At 41.5% G+C, this 22,614-nt stretch overlaps 1 protein-coding gene across 1 annotated transcript in view; it reads left to right on the forward strand.

Annotated features, from left to right (window-relative positions):
* The window catches only part of CERS5 (ceramide synthase 5), a 40,344-nt gene that overhangs the window by 4,150 nt on the left and 13,580 nt on the right, over positions 1-22,614 (forward strand). Inside the window, exons 2-6 of the mRNA XM_083729011.1 lie at positions 9,894-9,999; positions 13,788-13,918; positions 15,108-15,165; positions 15,552-15,602; positions 17,790-17,882. Of these exons, the coding sequence (XP_083585137.1) occupies positions 9,894-9,999; positions 13,788-13,918; positions 15,108-15,165; positions 15,552-15,602; positions 17,790-17,882 (439 nt within the window). The remainder of the gene's footprint in view (positions 1-9,893; positions 10,000-13,787; positions 13,919-15,107; positions 15,166-15,551; positions 15,603-17,789; positions 17,883-22,614) is intronic.

A 22,614-nucleotide genomic window follows, 5' to 3' on the forward strand; every position in this document is an offset into this window, starting at 1 on the left:
GATAAACATCATAGGAGCATCTTGTTGCTGTAAGACATTGAACTGGATCAGTGTCGATGTCAGTGGGGAGGCTTTGACTCCCTTTCTTTTTTTAAAAAAAAGTAATATTTATTAAAGGTTTAAGGATTGCAGAAAGAAAAAAAGAGAAAAAACAAAGTTAAACAAAACAACAATACATTACAATAAAAAAACCAGAAAACACTACTTATCTAAACAAAACAGAAACAATTAAAAACACATCGAGTATTCCCATAACTTATCTTTCATTTACTTGTTTCATTGACCTCCTCACACCTCCCTTTTTTGTATTCTAGTTCAATTAGCTATTTCAGCAAATCCTTTCCATCTTTCTCAGTTTTTGTCCTATAATTTGTCTTGACACAATCTAACCTTACTTTTCCCCCTTTAGCCGATTAACAATCTATTTTTACTTAATTCTTTATAACATTTCTGCTAAAGCCATATAACTTCATTCCAACATCCTTCTAACATTCATTAATTTTACAATGTTTCTGTAAATAATCTTTAAATTTCTTCCAATCTTCCACCGACTCTTCTCCCTGGTCTCGGATTCTGCCAGTCATTTCCGCCAGTTCCATGTAGTCCATCAACTTCATCTGCCATTCTTCCCAGGTGGGTAGAAATTGTGTCTTCCAGTGCTTTGCAATAAGTATTCTTGCTGCTGTTGTAGCATACATTAAGAAAGTTCTATCCTTCTTTGGCACCAATAGGCCGACCATGCCCAGGAGAAAGGCCTCTGGTTTCTTCAGAAAGGTATATTTAAGTACCTTTTTCATTTCATTATAGATCATCTCCCAGAAAGTCTTAATCCTTGGGCATGTCCACCAAAGGTGAAAGAATGTACCTTCAGTCTCATTCCATTTCCAACAATTATTATCGGGCAAATGGTAAATTTTTGCAAGCTTGACTGGTGTCATGTACCACCTGTAGATCATTTTCATTATATTCTCTCTTAAGGCATTACATGCCGTAAACTTCATACTTGTGGTCCATAACTGTTCCCAGTCAGCCATCATAATGTTATGTCCAACATCTTGTGCCCATTTAATCATAGCAGATTTCACCGTTTCATCCTGGGTGTTCCATTTCAACAGCAAGTTATACATTCTTGACAAGTTCTTAATTTTGGGATCTAACAGTTCTGTTTCCCACTCCCTTTCATCCTTTGTGTGGGAAACAAATTTAAATGGAGGAGAGTTTCAAAAGTAGTTTGAATTATGGCAGGGAGGCTGTTGCATAAGGTCATAGGGGGAGTCCACAATGTATGCATCCAAATAGGTTTTCTCATTCTTGTGCAACTTTCAGGAAACCACTTTTGAAATTGAGGCATTTCAAAAGTACCGGTAGTTCAGTGGAACTCTTATACTGCTTGTGAGTTTCCCACAAGCATCTGGTTGGCCACTGTGAGACTGGACTTAGATGGGCCATTGACCTGATTCAACAGACTCTTCATATGTTCTTAATGTTCAAGATTAATAAAAATATTTTTTTTCACATCTCAGCTATTATCTTGCAGTGTTTGCAGACTTGATGAGACGATGAGACCCTGTGAAGATGTGTACTGCTTTGGTGTAGTTCAGTCAAATTTTATTCCCTCAAATGCAGACTTTAGTGTGGTGTAGCTAAATTAATTGATGCCTTTTGAGCCCTTTAATATATACAGTGGTACCTCTGGTTACGTACTTAATTCGTTCTGGAGGTCCGTTCTTAACCTGAAACTGTTCTTAACCTGAAGCATCACTTTAGCTAATGGGGCCTCCTGCTGCTGCCGCGCCGCCGGAGCACGATTTTTGTTCTCTCTCTCTTTTTTTAATATAATTTTTATTAACAGGCCAATCAAATCACATTATTTCCAAATCACATTAGTTCCAAATTATACAGCCAGATTTTAAATTTTTTGTTGGGGGTACCCATACTTCAAGCTCTTAAAGGGGGTCCAAACATCACTTATATTGCTGCTTTAATTAGACAGTTCTATTCAGTTCTGTCCAGATAGTCTCTTTGTTACTTTCCTCATCTTCGTGTTGTTATCATAATCCTTTCTTTGCGATCTCTGATAATCTTCACAAGCGGGTTAAAATCAAACATCCTCCGTGTGGGTTTTACACTTTCCAAAAATCATATTGCATAAGGACAGGCGCCATTTCCACACCTCCGTAAAGAACTTTCCCTCAGTCTGTCCGTTAATTTCCCCAGGCTTGCCAAATATATCTCAGAGGGCTCTGCCAGGTCTAGATCACATTCCGAAAATCATTCGCATTCCGATGACCCTGGTCCTCCTCCCCCCGTCCTTCTTAGGCAAGCCAGTCTTGGCAAGACGCCATTTGAAACTGCGTCATAAAACTTTCCTTCATTCTCCGATGTTTACCAATCCTCTCTTTGATCAATAATTCACTCCACACAGTTCTTAAATTCCTGCTTGTGATTAATAAATTGCAACGATTCTTCTTTCTGGGGTGGAGGGTTATTAATATCACATAAGGCAAAAAGAAAGAAAAGTTTTTTCCTCCACCCCCTTTCCGTTTCACTTCAAACATACCAGTCTTTTACTGGTGATTCATCACTTGATTTATTTGTCCCGCCCGTCGCTCCGCTCAGAGATCCATTAATCAGCAGTCTTAACTCCTGATCTTCGCTTGATGTATGTGCTTTAGCTTCTTTCCAATTATGTATTTCCAATTATATATTTCGAGCCAAAGCGAACCAGTGCGCTGATTGGAGACAGCGTCAGGAAGAGCCGACTTCAAACGAGGGCTTGTGCCAAGTGTCCGCACCCCCTTCTTTCGAATCCGGGGGTGAATTATGGACACCGCTGGCAAAGCAGTCCCCCCATCCCCTTGGGGGGGGACAGGAAGGCTGCATACTTCCCATAGCAGCCTCTTAATTACCTCGTGTGGGTCGGAGAGATGTTATTGTCGGCCATCTTCCAATGCGCCCCCTGGTGGCCCCCGAGCACGATTTCTGTTCTCATCCTGAAGCAAAGTTCTTGACCTGAGGTAATATTTCTGGGTTAGCAGAGTCTGTAACCTGAAGCGTATGTAACCTGAAGCGTATGTATCCCGAGGTACCACTGTATGTAGAGTGATACTTCTGATGGACACATGAATAGAACATATATGGTATCTGTTGAATTTTCTTATGAGGCTGCTTTATTTTTGTATTAAAATAGTACTATTTTCTCATAGCCTCAACTCAGCAGAGGTGTCTTGTCAATGGTCAATACACAGTCCAAGCTCGTTGGAGTTAAGTTTGCATTGTTAAAAACCTGCACGTAGACAGGAATTTAGGAAGATTACAGCTGGGACTAAACATCAGTGAAGCCATGAGTTCTAGGTTACTCCAGACTTGAAGATAGAACTGAGATGGTTCAATGTTATGTGCACTGAACTTTTCAAAAAGATGCATTTTAACAAAAGAGTGTAGATTAAAGAAAAGCTTGGAGTGCATTGAAGTGCATAAATATTGGTGTGTCTGCTTTTGTCTCATTGAAGGATGCTGTAGTTGCATAAGGAAACAGAACCCAAGGAAACAAAGCAAATTGTATTTCAGAAACAAAATACCGGTATATGTTTGTTTCAGAAACAAAATGCATGTTTATAATCCTCAGGTGTCTTTTTAGATTATGGTTGACTTTTGGAATGTACTTTAGGGCATAAATGTTTATCTCTTGTATCTAGAGATGAATTGTGAAATAGCTTTTGGGTTGCTGGCCAGAACCTACTTAGCTGTTACTTGGTACCCTGGAAAATGGAAGGTTAAACCCCAGAAGATTTCTACACAAGACTAAACCCATGGAAGATTTTTACCTATTAATATTCAAAATTAATAACAGCGATGAGGTAATAGCCTTGCTACTGCACAGAATAACACATTGAATGTGATTCTTGGAGCTTGTAAGTAGAGCTTTTAAACTCACTAATGGTGTGGTCTGCTCATTGCAAGAGGAGTAGAGGGGGGAAGCATTGTAAATGGACTAAACGGGGTGTTTAAAAGGTCTAACAGTCTACATTTTCCTAAAGCTTCACTGTGCGGTATGATTCTGTGACTTTAATACTCTGCTGGGGACTGCCTCTTGCTGGAGAGTGTGTTTAGCCCCTTGCTGTGGATCTAGACATCCAGCCAAGCCTTTTATTAATTACCCCACATGGGTAATCTGTCTATGTGTGGTGGAAAGTATAAGATACAGACAACTCTTTATATCAGGGGCTGATAACCTGCTGGCCTCCACTTGCTCTTGGACTACAATGCCCATCATCCCTCACCACTGGCCATGTTGGATGCAGCTGATGAGAAGTGGTCTAACAGAATATAGGGAGGCATAGTTGTTTAAACCAGGAAAGTCATTAATACCTGTATTCATCGCTGTCCTTCGCTATGAAATATGTAGAAATCCCAAGTGGCCTCCTTTTAAAACTGAATTGTAACATGGCACACAGCCTTAGTTATGTAATACTAATTTAAAGACCCCTTAAATCAATTAAATGTTTTGCAATATGACTTGCACAAGTGAAAGCATGGACCAGGGCCATTGTGGTTGATCTTAAACTTTGGAGATGATTATACTGGAGCAGGAGTTACTTGATAAAAGCTGCATATACGCCAACGTGCCTTGAATTTGATCCAAGCACACAGTGGTAAGCAATGTACTTTGTTTTCACCCAGTTTGAGATTACACTTCATACCAGTTAGTATCCGTTATACTTTCCAAACTGTCTTCGTAAGTGCAGCCTTGTGAATAAGCTTGCGCAAGTTACTAACCTGCAAAAAGAAATACAGTACTAGCTTACTGGGGCTTGGCAGAGGTGGGATGGAGAGTTGTGCCCTCCTTGTAGCATACTGCTGCATTTCTAAGCTGACTATGGAGGTAGAGGGCTTATCTCCTTTGGCAGTTCCTTTGCTGGGAGTAGAGGAGCAGTTGAGCACTTGGTTCCTCTGCAATCAGCCTGTTCGTTTGCTTCCATGGAATTCAATGCATTCACCTTCGTGTAGTTCCTTGTCACTTCTGGTTACCAAGCTAGTGCTTAAATGAGAGGCTGGGTTGATACTGAGCAGTTGAAAAAGTTTGATCAATTTACATTTTTGTACCTTGTGGCACCTTAAAGACTTACATGTTTATGGTGGCTTAAGCTTTCATGGACTGGCATCCGCTTAATCAGATTCATGAAGTGTTACTTTTCAGCTGGCAACCTGGGCTCATGAAATGCCCATAATAAATACATTTGTCTCCTATGAGTGCCACACAACTCTTTTCTTGCTTTGTTATTTTGTTGCAACAGGTTAGCAAGGCTGTACCTCTGAAAGGTGAGTTTCAGATGGTTAATTCATTGCAAGAAAAGTGTTACTCATTGATGCTTTATAGCAAGTTATATGAACTTCTTTTTTTAAAAAACCCAATAAAACTTCTGAAAGTGTATGGCATCATTTAGAGTTTTGTTTCAGTGAGATAGATTGCACAATAGAACAGTACAAGTTGCAGTTGCTAATATATATAATGATAGGATTGTATATGCAAACACTGCATTTTTTTTTATTAGGTGGAGTGGGGAGCCTTTAATGAGATATGCCAGAGTATGCCTTTTAATTCACATCATCATCTTGCTGTTTTTATTACATTTGGTTATAAGACAAATACTGTAACTGAATTGGGACCTTTGTTCTCTTCCATACTGGAGACACAGGCACTATGCCTGGTGTGGTGTAATATGAATTGAGCTGGTAACTGCTGAAAATGTAATAGGTAATTGATATGTGGGTTTAGCAAACTTCTCATCTAATAAAATATGCCCACAGCTGGGTGACTTCCATTGTTAGGAAAGACTGATGAGTGCAGATTCATCTACTGTACTTGGATCGGTTTGCTAAATGGCAGCTATGAAATCTTTGGTGATCAGTGCACTTCTTAAATGAATTTCTTCACCTTCTTCAGTTGCCCATTTCCATTACCCATTATAAAAAGAGGAATCCTGCACTTTTGAATTGAGGTGCCTGCAAACATACAGCCCTATAGAAAGGAAATGTGTTGTGGTTTATGCTGTAGGCTATGTTCTAGTTTTTGTGTAGAACATTATGGTCTAATTTTGGCAAACTAGTGTAATGTGTAATTGGTTTGGGCTGCTTGATAAACTTGGTGACAAAGAGATGAACTACAGAACCAGTGTACTTAGGACTAAAACAGGTGTACAGTTGTACCTTGCTTGTCAATTTAATGCATAGTCCATTCGACTCACAGAATCATTCAAAAGCCAAGGCACGGCTTCCGATTGGCTGCAGGAGCTTCCTGCACTCAATCAGAAGCTGAGGAAGCCGTGTCGGACATTCAGCTTCCGAAAATCGTTCGAAAACCGGAACACTCACTTGAAAAGAGAATTAGACAAATTCATGGAGATAGCTATCAAAGGCTACTACATGTAATGACTGCTCTGCCTCCACCATTGGTGGCAGTAATTCTTCTGAATACCATTTGCTGGAAACTACAGGAGGGGAGAGGAGAGTGCTGTTGTACTCATGTTTTGCTTGTAGTTTTCTGAATAGGACTAGATGGGTCACCGGCATGGTCCAGCAGGTTCTTTGTATGTTCTTATAAAGGTAAAGGGACCCCTGACCGTCAGGTCAAGTCGCGGACAGCTCTGGGGTTGCGGCGCTCATCTCGCTTTACTGGCCGAGGGAGCTGGCATACAGCTTCCGTGTAGTGTGGCCAGCATGACTAAGCCGCTTCTGGCGAAACAGAGCAGTGCACAGAAACACCGTTTGCCTTCCGCCGGAGTGGTACCTATTTATCTACTTGCACTTTGAACGTGCTTTTCAACTGCTAGGTTGGCAGGAGCAGGGACCAAGCAATGGGAGCTCACCCCATCGCGGGGATTCGAACTGCCGACCTTCTGATTGGCAAGCCCTAGGCTCTGTGGTTTAGACCACAGCGCCACCCGCATCCCTGTATATTCTTATGAGTTATAGTAAAAGCCATGGAAACCTTCATGCACTGCCTTTCACATTCAAATATATTAACCAAGTGTATGATGTAACTGCATCTTCAGTGTAGCTGCTGCTGTTTTGTCTTCTAATTTAGTTTATTATCTCCCCTTCACCCACAATGTCCCAGAGTAGGCTACAACAATGCTAAATACAGTCCAACCTCGGTTCTCGAACTGCTCCGTTGCCAAACATTTCGGCTCCCGAATGTTGAAAATACTCCCGAATGTTGAAAATACTCCCGGAAGTAAATACTCCGATTTTCAAACATTCCTCGAATGACGAACGTCTGACGTGGCTTCCGATGAGTGCAAGAACCAATCAGAAGCTGCACCTCGGAAGTCGAACTGTCTTCTGGAACAGATTACGTGCGACCTCCGAGGTTTGACAGTAAAATATTAAAAATGTACAATCAGAAATATAGAGTGGGTCTTGAAAATATATTTACCAGGTTTTAAAGCCTAAGGTAAAGAGTGCTCTTTCTCTGTCTGTCTCTCTGTCTCTCTCTCTGCCAAAAACTGTATAGTGAAGTTGCCAGATGCACATCTGTGGGGAGGAGTTCCACAACCTACCTATAGGTACATGCTGGCATGCTAGTTCTACACAAATGTGCCAGTACCCATGATAAGTGCATTTAAGTATGTCCGGGGAAGCATGGAACATTTACATCAATAAGCATTTGCCTCTTGTGTCTGATTTGTTTGAGCTGGTCCCTAAAGCAGTTTCTGATCTGTTTAACTGGAACTTAAAACCACCCGTTATTGATGTACCGCCCCTCACCTTACTTAGCACAGGTTAATCTGCCAGAAATGTAATGTTTGAAATGGCCCTCACGTTCCTTTCTTAAACATCTCTTTGGAAATGGGCTCCAGTACCTCTCGCTGTGGATCTGTGCTTTGAGTACTTGCACTACAGTACTAGACTGCAGAATTCTTTTCAAAAGAATGTTTTCTTTTTCCCTCCCATACATTAGGTATTATTCAAGGGAAGGAGTGGGCATGAAATTTGTGTTCTAAAAACTTCACCTATCTTAATGAGCATACAGTGGTGCCTCGCAAGATGAAATTAATTCGTTCCGCGAATTTTTTCGTCTAGCGAATTTTTCGTCTTGCGAAGCACAAAATCCCATAGGAATGCATTGAAAATCAATTAATGCGTTCCTGTGGTCAAAAAAAGTCCAAACAAAGCCAACTTTGGTACAACAAGAGTTTATTAAGTGCTCTTTAAAGTCACACATACTGTAAAGAGCATTTCAAAATTGAAACCCAGAATTTTTTTAAAAAAACAGCAGAGTGGCCCAATGGTCACAGAAAATCATAAAAATGCAGGGGGAAAAACACAAGCTTCCAGATTCTTGCAAACCCCTCCCCAACTGTTCCCCCAGCCACCCAGCACACAGAAATTCAAATCCAGAATTTTTTTAAAAACAACAGCAGAGTGGCCCAATGGTCACAAAAAATCATAAAAATGCAGGAAAAAAACACACAAGCTTCCAGATTCTTGCAAACCCCTCCCCAACACCAAGTCCTTGAATTCCAAACACCCCAACCCAAAATCCAACCCCCCCAAAAAAAAAGTTTTAAAAGCTTAACTTACCAAATGGCTGCAAAAGAAGTTTTGGACACTGCGTTCTATGAGTTGCTCCTCGAAGTCAAGTCGCAACTGTATTAACAGTGTTAAGAAAAAGGAAACAAACTTGCAAGACATTTTCATCTAGCGAGTTTTCCGTCTTGCGAGGCATTCGTCTTGCGGGGCACCACTGTATTGAGATACTCAGGATATGATTGCGTATTGTGTTCAGAGAGTGTTTATATGAGGAAGACAGCCAGAGTAGTATCTAGTTGGCCCAAATTTGTCTGTGACCTGTACCATATTGAAAATTCTATATAGAAGTAAGAAGATCCTGGATCAGGTCAGTGACCTGCCTAGATCAGCATCCTGTTGACACAGGTCCTTGTGGGGAACCTGCAAGCAGAACCAAACGACAAGAGCACTCTCCCCCCCTTACAGTTTTTAGCAACTGAGATTACTGTGTGACAAAAGAAACCCACAATTTTTTTGAGACATTCAAAAATATGTGTCTTACATTTTTTCCTCAATTAATGGAGCCTGAGATTACAACAATTAGCATATGGGGGTCCTCAAACAAAAGAGAGTTTAAAAGGGCAGTCCTCTAAACATTATTTCTAGAGCTTTTTCGACCAAGTCACTGGTGGCAAAGATTGCTACTGGGTCCAAGCTGGTCTGGGTTCTTAAATTTGTGACACTTTGTAGAAACATTCATCATATCACTTGTCATCTTATATTCTATTTCTGATCTTTAGGGAAGAGTCCCTGCACTTATGTAGCTGAAACAGAAACACTCATGAGCAAGAGAGGTGAACCCCTGTGTTTGCAGAAGTAAAATCAGTATTTGGGTTGGGGCTGTGGGGGGCACAAAAGAAGGGCAATGTGAACTTGGGATGCTCAGAAGACGTTGACTGTTGGAAGTTGGGTTGAAAGGCGGGGCGGCGGTTACAGAACACAAGGAATTCAAACTGCAGCATTTTGTTGCAGGTCCTTCTGGTAATGTCTAATAATTAATTTTAAAATCCTCTCATTGCTTTTCATCATTTTGCTAAACTGGCCAGTTATTTTTTATATATATATATATAATGAAAATACATGAGGAAACTAAGGAAACCTTTTTCTGTTGTCATATCAAACAGAAGTGTGAAGTAAAACAAGCTTTCACTTCACTGAAATTTAAATAGAATTATTCTTTTAGGTGAGTGGTCTTTTATGTGCATAACCATATGCAGGGCAGAAAAATGTGACTGAAGTTGCAGTATATTTGGGATTTTCATATTCTGGGTTATTTTTCTCTGTGTTCATTTGTTACATCTTTGGGATTTTCCCTCCAGATTTATTGCAAGACCATGTGCTGCACTTCTTAACATTCAAAACTGTGAACCTCGCACAGCTCAACCCAATGCAATTCTAGAAAAGGTGTTTACATCTATCACTAAGGTGAGTGATGCTTCAATTTTTTGTTTGAATGCAATAGAATGAGTAGTGGTTATAAGAACCATACATACCACCTTGAGCTCCTTGGAGGCATGGGGGATATAAATGTTATTAAATTAAAAAAATGCTCATTCTTTCCAGTTCTGTTGTTTTCCAGGGAAAATAAACTTTTCACTACTATAGTGAACATCTAGCTCATGGGTAGGCAAACTAAGGCCCAGAGGCTGGATCCGGCCCAATCGCCTTCTAAATCCGGCCTGCGGATGGTCATCAGCATGTTTTTACTTAAGTAGAATGTGTTCTTTTATTTAAAATGCATCTCTGGGTTATTTGTGGGGCATAGGAATGCATTCATTCCCCACCCAAATATAGTCTGGCCCCCCACAAGGTCTGAGGGACAGTGGACCGGCCCCCTGCTGAAAAAGTTTCCTGACCCCTGATCTAGCTACACATAACCAGAAAATCTGGCTACATGTGTTCTTTACATTGTTTTGTATGTGTTGCTGTTTACTCCCCACTTCTAATGTGTGTGTTGAGTGCGTACATCTAGTACTCAGACTATAATTCTGTATAAGGTTTGAACAGAAACCAGGCAAGGTACTGTTGAAGATAACTGATCATATCATTTCCTCCATAGTTCTGTTTTTCTCTGAAGAAAATTACCGTACTTCTTTTCTTACTGTCACTACTAGGCTAATCTGTTATTTTCCTACTGTCTGGGTTTCTCAGAACATTGATGTGTAGACCAGTGTTTTTCAACCACTGTTCCGCGGCACACTAGTGTGCCGCGAGATGTTGCCTGGTGTGCCGTGGGGAAAATTTAAAAATTTGAAAGATTTAAAAATAAAGTATTTTATAATTTTTCATATTTCTGTTTACTTACTATTTCATAATAAAGTAATTATAAAATACTTTCTTTGTGTTTATTTGATTCCTATTCAAGAGAATTACTTTATATATAGTTGTCAGGGAACTGCCATCGGAAAGATAGGAGGTGGAGAGGCTCTCAGAAGGCAGGAGAGAGTCAGCAGCGGAGGAAGGCACCAGTAGGGGGGGAACGGGAAATCATAAAGAGAGAGAGACGGAGGCATGCCTCAGGGACTCTTCCAGCAGTAACAGTGGAGGAGTTTCAGATCCTCCCATAGGCACTCCCACTCCTCGCCGGAAACTGTCGCGCCGAGAATCCAGACGACGCGTTTCCGTCAAGGAGCTTTTATGTGGGAATAAATTCCGTAGACGCCCACTGTCGGATTCTACCAGCGACTGACGGAGCCATGCTTAAGGGGCTCCGTTAGAGACAGAGGTTGGCTGACCAGCCAAACCCTGAGGGACTAAGCTTTACGCACAAGCAGCTCATTATCCCATCACAGCAGTCAATATAGGCACAGAGTTAATTTTTTTAACATTTTCTAATGGTGGTGTGCTTCGTTATTTTTTTTTCATGAAACAAGTGTGCCTTTGCCCAAAAAAGGTTGAAAAACACTGGTGTAGACTATAATGGAGGCAACCAGTGTTTTCGTTTTCTTTTTAGAAAAAGGGATGTTGATACTCACCATGAAGTTGTTAGAGAAAGTGTCTCAGTTTTAACATTGGGGGGGGGAGGTGCTGGTGGTGTGTACCCCTAGATAAAAGGACTACTGTATTTGCAACAGTATTTAACAGAAGACTAACCTTTAGCAGAACTAGAAATGAAGGTTTGACAATAATTCACACCCCCCCCCAAACCTTACCTATGCTGAAACAGGCATATTTCCAAGAAACTATGGATTTATTTCTGTTTTATTCTTCACGGGATGGATCCTGGAGGCTGACTTCTTATTTCTGTTGAATGCTTTTAACTCCCTACTGCTGCTTTTAATTTATATCAAATACTCTATTGTAAGAATATCCCTGTCGTGCTCTGTTCACCTTGGCTACTTTCGTTAGCTCTGTCTGCTGATGGATGGCCACACCGACTCGGCCCCGGACACACTGACCAGATGCTTGGAAGCTGTGGCTGGATGGTTTCATGGGAGCCGATTGAAACTAAATCCTTCGAAGGCAGAGGTCCTATGGCTGGGTCGGTATGGCATGGGGATGAGAGACCAACTCCCTTCTCTTGCGGGGGCCCAATTAGTGCCATTGCTTTCCGTTAAGAGTTTGGGTGTAATCCTTGATGCCTCCCTTTCCATGGAGGCGCTGGTTACAGCAACAGCCAAGGCGACATTTTTCCACCTTTGCCGCATCAAGCAGTTGGTCCCTTACCTTTCCCGACCCGACCCGGCCACAGTGATCCATGCAACGGTCACCTCCAGGCTTGACTACTGTAATTCGCTCTATGCGGGGCTGCCCTTGAAGCTGTCCCAGAAACTCCAGCGGGTGCAGAATGCAGCAGCGAGGCTCCTCACGGGGTCTCTGCCAAGGGAGCATATTGACCCAGTGCTTTTCCAGCTGCACTGGCTCCCGGTGGAGTACAGGGTCAGATTTAAGGTGCTGGTTTTGACCTTTAACGCCCTTCATGGCCTAGGACCCTTGTACCTACAGGACCGCCTCTCCCGGTATGCCCCACAGAGAGCCTCAAGGTCCATAAATAGCAACACCCTAGTGGTCCCGGGCCCTAAGGAAGTTAGATTAGCTTCAGCCAGAGCCAGGGCCTTTTCAACACTGGCTCCGGCCTGGTGGAACGCTCTGTCTCATGAGAGCAGGGTCCTGCGGGATCTGATTTCTTTCCGCAGGGCCTGTAAGATAGAGTTGTTCCGCCTGGCCTTTGGCTTGGAGCCAATTTGATTCCCTCCCCCTCTTTCTTTTTTCTTTTTCCTTTCTCCTCCTGTGATGAGGCTGCATTTTAATATTTTAATGTTTCAGTATTTTAATGTTGTATTTTAAACTTGTTTTTAAGTTGTATTCATTCAACTTGCTTTTATTATTGCTTGTTAGCTGCCCTGAGCATGGCCTTGGCTGGGGAGGGTGGGGTATAAATAAAAATTATTATTATTATTAAAGGCAAATGTAGGCGTAGTTTTGAAAGCACTTGAATGGAAAACTAGTTTTGGTGAAACTAGCCTGGCATCAAATCCTGTTTTGCTGGCAGAATTCCAGGTGATTTCTCCGCTCTCCCGGGAAGGCAGGCAGGGGGGAGCAAAAACCCCGGGACAGCGGAGGACTTCTCCGCTGTCCGGGGCAATCTTAAAATGCTGGCGGGCGGCAGCGCTTTTCAGAAGAGTCCAGGACCTCTTTGAAGGCTGGCGGGGGGCAAAAATCTTTGTCCCCCCTGCCTGCCTTCCCGGGGGTTTTTAAATCGCCCCGGGACAGCGGAGAAGTCTCCGCTCTCCCGGGAAGGCAGGCGAGGGGGGGGAAGCAAAGACTTTCGCCCCCCGCCGGCCTTCAGAAGAGGTCGGGGGACAGACTGTCCCCGGACCTGGTCTGAAGGCGGTTTCCATAGGAACGCATTGATTGATTTTCAATGCATTCCTATGGGAAACCGTGCTTCGCAAGACGAAAAACTCGCACGACGAAAAGACTTGCGGAACGAATTAATTTCGTCTTGCGAGGCACCACTGTATTTCTTTGGAATTTGTTTTTCATGGCATCTTGCATCCACATTATTTTATATTATCATATTGGATCTTTATGTATATTTCTTCTAATAATTTGTTTCTTGAACTGATTATTTAACCAGTGTTACTTTTTCTAGCAAAACGTTGTCGGTACAATTTTGTATAATATGCAGCAGATCGAAGAATAATTGGGCGATAATGGGAAGAGTCTGTTTTGGAAGGTAGCTAAGGAGTATGTGTGTGATTACCTTCTAGTGCCCAGATGCAAGAAGATTAGAGGGCTTGTCAAAACAACTAGATTGGGATGTCCGAAAAATCCAGCGCTGGTTTCGTCATCGAAGGAACCAAGATAAACCAAGCACTCATGTGAAATTCTGTGAGAGCATGTAGGTTTGTGTGTAGTTCACCTCTTACAGCTCCAATTGTTTTGTTTTGTTTTAAAGTTGACATCTTGTGGTCTCTGAAATTTTGAAGAAAGGCATTCTTGTAAAACAGATGGCTATTCAGGCATTACTGAAAATTAAGGTTATATCCAACTAAATGGTTGCATGGAATGACAACTACAAGTTCAGTTGCAACTGCTCCTTCTTCGCCTTGTGTGCCTCCAGTATCACCCTCAAATCTGCTCTAGAGGGCTAGAGGGAATCCCCAGAGCAGATTTGGGGGGTGCATGGGGAAGGACAGAGAAGGGAAGATCACTTGCACTTGTGGAAGTCTTTCCATGTGTGCAATGATTTAGCTGGATACAACACTTGGCTTTTTTATTTGTACCAGGAGATACATTTGGGTGTTTCACCACTATTTGTGTTTCAGTGTGGTAAAATAGCTCTTTCACCTTTAGTTTGGACTGTACAGCAGATAGCTATAATTTCTAATCTTTATGCAAGCTATGTATTATCCTTTGAAGTTATTTTCCATTGCATGCACTTGAATTTTTCCTGGGCCCTCGTTTCTTTTCATTCCCACTTAAATTTATTTTCTTACCCTTTTCTGCATGACCTCTATCACTATAGTATCTGAGCATCTTTGCCTTCCTGCCTGCTACTTCTGTGACTTCTACCTCTCTTCCTCAGTGGCTTCTTCCCCAAGATATTTGCTTTAGGTGAGTGGGAGTCTCATTTGACATCTGTCTGTCTTTGGTTTATAATCTAAATTGGAAGCTGCTTAATCGTAAGCCCCATTCCCATGTTACTTGTGAGTAGGGCGTTGCTGTGATTCATGCAATCCTGTCCCTGTTGCAGCATCTCCTCCTCCAAAAGAAGTTTGTCTGAAGTGTATGCAGTTGTCTGAAGTGAATGCTCAGCCTGGAAGAATTATTGTGGGATCAAGATACATTCAGGAACTCACATTTTGAGGTTTTACCAGACAACCTTAGTGTCCCTGCATATGCTTTTTCCTCTCATTGTGGGGCTAGCATAGTTGTGTATATCAAAGTCTCCTACAGATATTTTATAGATCTAAATTATGTTATGTCTCTAAAACATGTTCGAGTTAATTTTGGATTTTCCCTGGTTGGTGCTTTACAACATCAATATATTTGTACCATATATTTGATTCTTACTTTTTCACTTCCAGGTGGAGGCTTGCATTTTCTATCTTTATATTTATGTATGGACTCAGAATTCTTTGGTTGGTGAGTATGTTGCATAATAATATATATTCGGTGGAATTAAATTAGAAGATTCATTTGGTCCTTGGGGACTTCCTTAACATTCTTATTTGGGTGGTCAGTTATTCCTTCAATTCTATCATGGCAGAACAGGAAAGGTAGCCTTTATATCACTCTTCATCTCAGGAATGCTGCACTTTTTGACTCCAGAACCAGAAAGACCAGTTCATGATTTGTGATGCCTTTTGTTTGTTGTTTCTTGAAAAGGGTGTTGATCCCTGTCTTACAATCTATGGTTGCTTGCATTGCGCAATTTCCCCCTCAATATAAGGGATCCCGTATCTACATGTTCTAGTTGTACAGTTTTCTAGTATCTTTCATTCGTTCATTATTATTATTTTTTAATCTAGTCACCCTGGTTTTGGGATACTCGACAATGCTGGTACAACTACCCTTTTCAGGTATGTGGTGTCTTTACTAAGAAAAGCTTGTAACAGTGTTAGGTATCATTTCCTGAAGTCGTTCAGCCTTTGACTGACCACTTTCCTCTTGAACCAGTTTGCCGCTGGAAGTACTTATATATACACAAAGTTCCCTCATTTGATACAGCTTATCTGTCAACTTTGAGGGAAGTAACCTGTGGAACAGCTGTGGCTGTCAAAATAAGCATCTTGTTCTTGCAAATATATTTTCACATGTTAGAGCTTAACTTGGAGCACTGGTAAATCAAAGGTGACGCATTGCAGTACGTGTGCCTGGTTGTGTTTCAAAGTGAATTTGCAGATATGTCAAGAAAAACGTAATTCTTAGAGCAAATGGGCATATTATGCTTTGCTACACATTCCACTAGTGTGCCTTTCTGTCTGCCTTTTAATGATCTGGTCTGTGTAGGAGGTAATGGGCATACTTTACTTAGAATGTGTTTGATGCTTTAGTGCTAAACGTAAGGAATGAGGGAATACAAAATAGCTGGAATGATGCAATAGGGAGAGATTTATAGTGGCAGTTCTCTGTGTGGTGTAGACCTTCTTTTAGTCCTGCAGTCATTATGCAGATAGATTGAAAACTAGTGAGAAAAACTGTGTGTGCTGAAAACCATCCAGTCGCTAAATAAACACTCTCTGCATCTGAGCTCACCTAGGTTTTTGTCTTGCTGCTGATCTATCAAAAAAGTGCTTTTTTATGGGTTTGAGGATCCAAACAGTACAGGCTGATTGCTCTCTAGTTTTTTGTTTGTTTGTTTTTTACATGATACTTGGATGGTAATGCTGAATTCTTCTCTGGTCCTCCTCTTTTAAAATTGCTGTGTCTAAGTAACATGCATTTCAAAAGCACACATGGCAAGTAATCTGTGGCCTTTTCTTTGTAGACACCTGCTAAATGGAAGACGCACTTTTTAATAGTTAGCTAAAGGCCTGTCAAGTTTTGCAGCCTGGGGAATAGACAGTTCTAGTCTTTACTCCAACCAAACTACTTGTCTTCCCCCAGTCCTTAGCTTGTTACCCCTCATTGAGATTTTGGGAGTGGGGTATCAGAAATATTGCCCTTTCCCTGAAAGCTAAGAACTATGACCAGGAGAAGGAATTGTAGCTTTTTCTCATGGGGCATTTTGGTGTGGTCAGGCCACCAGGTTTCAAGTGGTGTGGGAGTTTGTGCTGCCACCCTAATGTTATCCTTAAATTCAAATGACAGCTGTTCAGTTTATATAAGGGTACAATTGGGTGTGATTTGGGGAGATCTGCCATCAGATCTCACTTAAAAAACCGCACATAATAGCAGCTCTGGGGGAGGAAGCGGGAAGAACCGAAAGAAGGGAGGATAGGTTTCTTTGTAATTACAATATTGAACACTTAGGTTATCATTTTACAGAATGGAAGGACATAAACACTTACCTGTTTAAACCAGCAGTGGAGAACCTCTAATTCTCCTGCAGGTCAAATTAGGCTAGAAAGTGGTCCCAGATTGTCCTGCAAAGTTGTTTCCCCTAAACTACACCTACCTGCCCCACACCTGATGTCACATGTGACACCAGTTGTGGACAGGCAAAGATTCAGGTACAAAGGAGCAATAGAGAATGGAAAAGTGTGCTCCCAATTGCTTTTTGGCAAGCAAGCCTTGTTGTCAGCTTCAATCAGTCGATTGACAGTGATAGCAAACCCTGCTGAGATGGGCTGCACTTTGGAGCCCCCAGTCAAGGTTGAGCACCCAATCCCTTGCCAAAGCAACACATGCCTATTGGTTTACAAGCCCTGCAGAGAAACATTCCATTCGCTTGCACTTTTTGAAATAAAATTGCACAGGCAAAGGGATGCTTCACCTGGGGTCATGATGACATCAGAAGATTGATAGGTGAGTTGTCCCAGCTATAAGTCAATTACATCCTTGGGGTTGGGGGACATCAGGATCTGGCTCTCTGGCTGGACTCAATTCCCTATCAGTGGTTTAAGTATTTAAATTGGGGTGGGGAACCTGTGGCCCTCCAGATGTTGATGGACTACAGCTCCCATCTTCCCTGACCCTTGGGAGCTGATGGGCATTGGAATCCAACAGCATTTGGATGGCCACAGGTTAACCATTCCTGCTTTAAGTAGCTCTTAATGCATATGTTGCATGCTGTTTCTAAACAAGACTTTCTTTCTGTTTTTCAGCCCCTATCATCCAGCCTTTGCTACTATTATTTTGTGCAACTGGCCTTCTACTGGTCTCTTATGTTTTCACAGTTTATAGATGTGAAACGAAAGGTAATTAACTAGCTGTTTCCAGGAGCCTTATACAATCCCATTAACCTTTCTGAATGAGGGGAAGAATTATTCAGTACCAAGTAATAGAATGGCTGATTTGTATCTTATAATAAAACCTACTTTGATTAGAAGACTTCCATCAAATGCAAACCTGTGATGAGTGAAGTACGTGTATGCGTGAATGTATTATGATGACTCATGTGAGACTGGTTGAGCCTTTTATCCTTTTCTAGGAGAGGGAGGAACTGAGGAATCCTATGTGTGGTTTTCTACATTTCCTAGCTTTTTTTTTTTTTTTTTTTTTTGAGCTATTCTGAAAGCATGGGTTTAGAACAAAAACAAACACATGCCCTCAGCTGGAAAATGCATATTGAGGCTGTGCTGACCCACATCTGAAGGGCACTGCTGAAGGTTGCCCTACATAGTGTTGTAGTCAGGTCCAATATGAATCTGGTACAAATGTGCATTTAGATATGTGACATTGGACTGTCCAGGCAAATAAATGTCACTAGTTTCATGGGTTTATATCCTTTCCTCTTTCCCCCTGCTCCACAATATTGCTTTACCTAGGCATGCTATTAATCCTGTTTGTGTTTTAGGTTCCTTAAACCTGAATTTCAACTTGTTTTCATGCCAGTATCTCTAGATTTCTCTGCTTAGATAGTGTTCAATGGAGAAATGCTCAGTAAGTTGTGATTTAGATGCTTTCCCAATTTGATTATGGAAGGAATTTAACATTTCCCATTTGATTGTTGAAAGCAGTAGCGTCCTTAAGGCATATGTTCAAAGGAGCTTACAGAGAGAGAAAATTTAATAATAAAAACTTAATTTTAAAGCTTATATATGTATATATATATATATATATATATATATATATATATATATATATATCAGCTAGTCGAAAACATCCTTCCATGAGAAATCCAATTTACAAAAAGTGGTCTTGTGTTTCCTGAATAAGGTTCTGTGAATACAGTGAGCAAACTGAAATTCAAGAGTATAAAAGAAAAGTATGGAATCCCAAAGCCACAGACATTGTATTGCATTTCTGTAAGAAACAGACATCAAGAATAAATATGACAGATAAAAATCAGTTGCATTAACATGTACATATAGCGGAGCACAAGGCACAAACAGGAGTTGAATAGTTGTGTTATAGTAGCTATAAGGATAAATATTTCAGACCTGGGAACTCTTTTGTAAAGCTGTTGATGTGTCCTGGAGTGATCATGATAATGTACCCCCATCATTTCAAAACAAAGGAACTGGGCTAATGTTTCTAGAACTTGAAGGATAGTAGAGGACAACTAGGAAAATAAATAGAAAATATTGGATTAAGATTATCTTAAATCCAATTACCACCGTCATCAGTTGTCTGGGCCTAGGATGTTGTGCATTTGTCTTCTCAGTTACTGCTCATATTTTGGCTGCAAACATTTTTGGCATTCTGTATAAATGGGCCATGTGGGACACAGGTGGCGCTGTGGGTTAAAGCCTCAGCGCCTAGGACTTGCCGATCGAAAGGTCGGCGGTTCGAATCCCTGCGGCGGGGTGCGCTCCCGCTGCTCGGTCCCAGCGCCTGCCAACCTAGCAGTTCGAAAGCACCTCCGGGTGCAAGTAGATAAATAGGGACCGCTTACCAGCGGGAAGGTAAACGGCGTTTCCGTGTGCAGCTCTGGCTCGCCAGAGCAGCGATGTCACGCTGGCCACGTGACCCGGAAGTGTCTCCGGACAGCGCTGGCCCCTGGCCTCTTAAGTGAGATGGGCGCACAACCCCCAGAGTCTGGCAAGACTGGCCCGTACGGGCAGGGGTACCTTTACCTTTACCTATAAATGGGCCATATTCAACAAACAGGAGCTGATGAATTTAGTTTTGAGATATTTTGTGGGTTGCAGAGGTACTGCCCAGTTACAGTGAATAGTTTCTAAATGCAGTTACCAGTAAAAGAAGCAGTTGTTTTAATTGCTGCTGCCATTATTTGCTTTCTGCAAACCACTGGAAACAGATGCACCTGGAAGTCTCTCAATACATTGTTGGAGAATGGGTGCTTTTCCAGAATGTCTTCTGTGTATGCATTCATGGGGAACAAGGCAACTGATTTGGCATTTTCATTATTTTTCTCTCGGACAATCATGTGAGCAGTGTGGTGTAGTGGTTAAGAGCGGTATTCTCTAATCTGGGGAACCGGGTTCGTGTCTCCGCTCCTCCACATGCAGCTGCTGGGTGACCTTGGGCCAGTCACACTTCTTTGAAGTCTCTCAGCCCCACTCACCTCACAGAGTGTTTGTTGTGGGGGAGGAAGGGAAAGGAGAATGTTAGCCGCTTTGAGACTCCTGAAGGGGAGTGAAAGGCGGGATATCAAATCCAAACTCCTCCTCCTTCTCCTCCTTCTCCTCCTCCTCCTCCTCCTCCTCCTCCTCCTCCTTCTTCTTCTTCTTCTTCTTCTTCTTCTTCAGTAACCACCAGAAATTTAATGTCTCGATTGTGAGTTCTCCCTGAAATGTTTTGTGGCTGACCACTTTCACTAAAACATTTTCATCTATATGCCTCAGTAAGAATTGCTCCAAAAATATTTGTATGGAGGCAAATGTTTTACACAAGCTAATCTTCCTTTTTTTGTGTCACTGTAACTGGAGTTAATCTCCAGTTAAAATATTATTATTATAATTATAATCTCTTTCCGTCAGCTGACTGTTGAGATCCCTAGGAGAGGGAGATGTGTGTACTTCAGTTTACTCAGGCAGCCCTAGCAGAATCCTACCTAGTAACTTGTTGAAGAGTTAGTGAGTACACCTGTTAGTATTTTGTTGGCCTGTTAGTAGAATTACCGGTACATGAGAAGCTTGGAAAAGAGGCAGTTTGAGTATTGTTGAATGCAATTGTTGTCTTTATATATGCTTCCTAAACCTTGAGTCCCTGATCCAAGTCCCAAGGTACTTATTTATTCTGTGAACTGCCTTGGGACCTCCGGGCATCAGGCAGTATATAAATTCAATCAATCAATCAATCAATAAAATAAATACTCTAAGGTTGCTGTAGCATTGACTTTTCAGCAGTCTACATGGTATATTTTGCAAAGATTGTGAGTAAACTGTTTTCAACGAAGGAGTGCCCAGCATTGGCTGCTTATCATGAGGCTTGGTTCCTAGAATAGGCTACCCAATCTGTACAGATTCTACACCCAGAATGGGAGGTTGCTGAAAGAAAAATAAAAAAGTCTATTGTCTTACTCTGGCACCAGTGATTTTCTCCCAAAGCAATACCTCTACTGATAACATTTCAGATTACAAAAAACCCTAATTTTATCTTATTCAAACTGACTACATTGAGAGACACTCCTATATAGCAAATAACCCTGTTCTGCAATGTCCCTCAGATCAGCCTTCATACCTGAGGACTGGAAAGCAGCCAAAGTAGAACAATATATATATATATTTTTTAAAAAAGGGTTCCAGCAGGGATCCTGAAAATTACAGGCTGGTTAGTTTAACACCTGTCCCTGGAAAACTGATGGAAAGTAATGTTAAAGATAAAATAACCAACTATATAGAACAAGGGAAAGTCTTGTCTCACAAACCTATTGGAATTCTTTGAGAGTGTCAATAAGCATATACAGTCGTACCTTGGTTCTTGAATTTAATCGTTCCGGAAGTTCATTCAACTCCTGGAACCATTCGAAAACCAAGGCACGGCTTTTGATTGGCTGCAGGAGCTTCCTGCACTCAAATTGGAAGCTGTGGAAGCTGTGTCAGACGTTTGGCTTCTGAAAATCGTTTGAAAATTGGAACAATCACTTCCGGTTTTCAATTGTTCAGGAACCAAAACATTCGGCAACTTAGCTGTTTGACATCCAAGGTACGACTAGATAACAGTGATCCAGTTGGCTTGGACTTCCAAAATACAGTGGTACCTCGGGTTACATACGCTTCAGGTTACCGACTCCACTAACCCAGAAATAGTACCTCGGTTTAAGAACTTTGCTTCAGGATGAGAACAGAAATTGTGCCGTGGCGGTGCGGCAACAGCGGGAGGCCCCATTAGCTAAAGTGGTGTCTCAGGTTAAGAACAGTTTTAGGTTAAGAACGGACCTCCGGAACGAATTAAGTTCTTAACCAGAAGTACCACTGTACTTTTGACTAAATACCTCACCAAAGACTCCTGAGAAAGCTTAGTAGTCAAGGAATAAAAGAGATCCTCTTTCAGATCAAGAATTGGTTAAGATGCCGGAAGCAAAGTGTAGGAATAAACAGACAGTTCTCCAAACAGAGAGAAGTAGTGGGGTTTTTGTCTTTTGACTTGCTAGTAAATGATTTGGATTTAGGAGTGAGCAGTGAGGAGGCCAAATTTGCTGATGATGCTAAATTGTCCAGGGTTGTTAAAACAGAAAGAGATTGCGAAGAGCTCCAAATTGGCCTCTCCAAACTGAGTAAATGGGCAGTGAAAAGGCAAATGCAATTCACTGTAAACAAGTGTAAAATGATGCAAAACATAATAATCTTAACTTTACGTACATTCTCCCAGGGTCTGAACTGCATGTGACAGACCAGGAACAAGAGTAGATAACTTGATGAAGATGTTGGCCAAGGTGCAAATCCCATGTTGTCATTGCTGTTGAGGATCAGGAAACTTTCTCACTTGGAAGAAAAGGTTTTCAATAACACTAATGGCACACCAGTTTGATTTGTGATGAAGTGATGGCTGTACACATTTATAGACCGCTGTTCTATAATA

Source organism: Podarcis gaigeae (assembly GCF_964106915.1).
Source record: "Podarcis gaigeae genome assembly, chromosome: 2".
NCBI lineage: Eukaryota > Metazoa > Chordata > Lepidosauria > Squamata > Lacertidae > Podarcis > Podarcis gaigeae.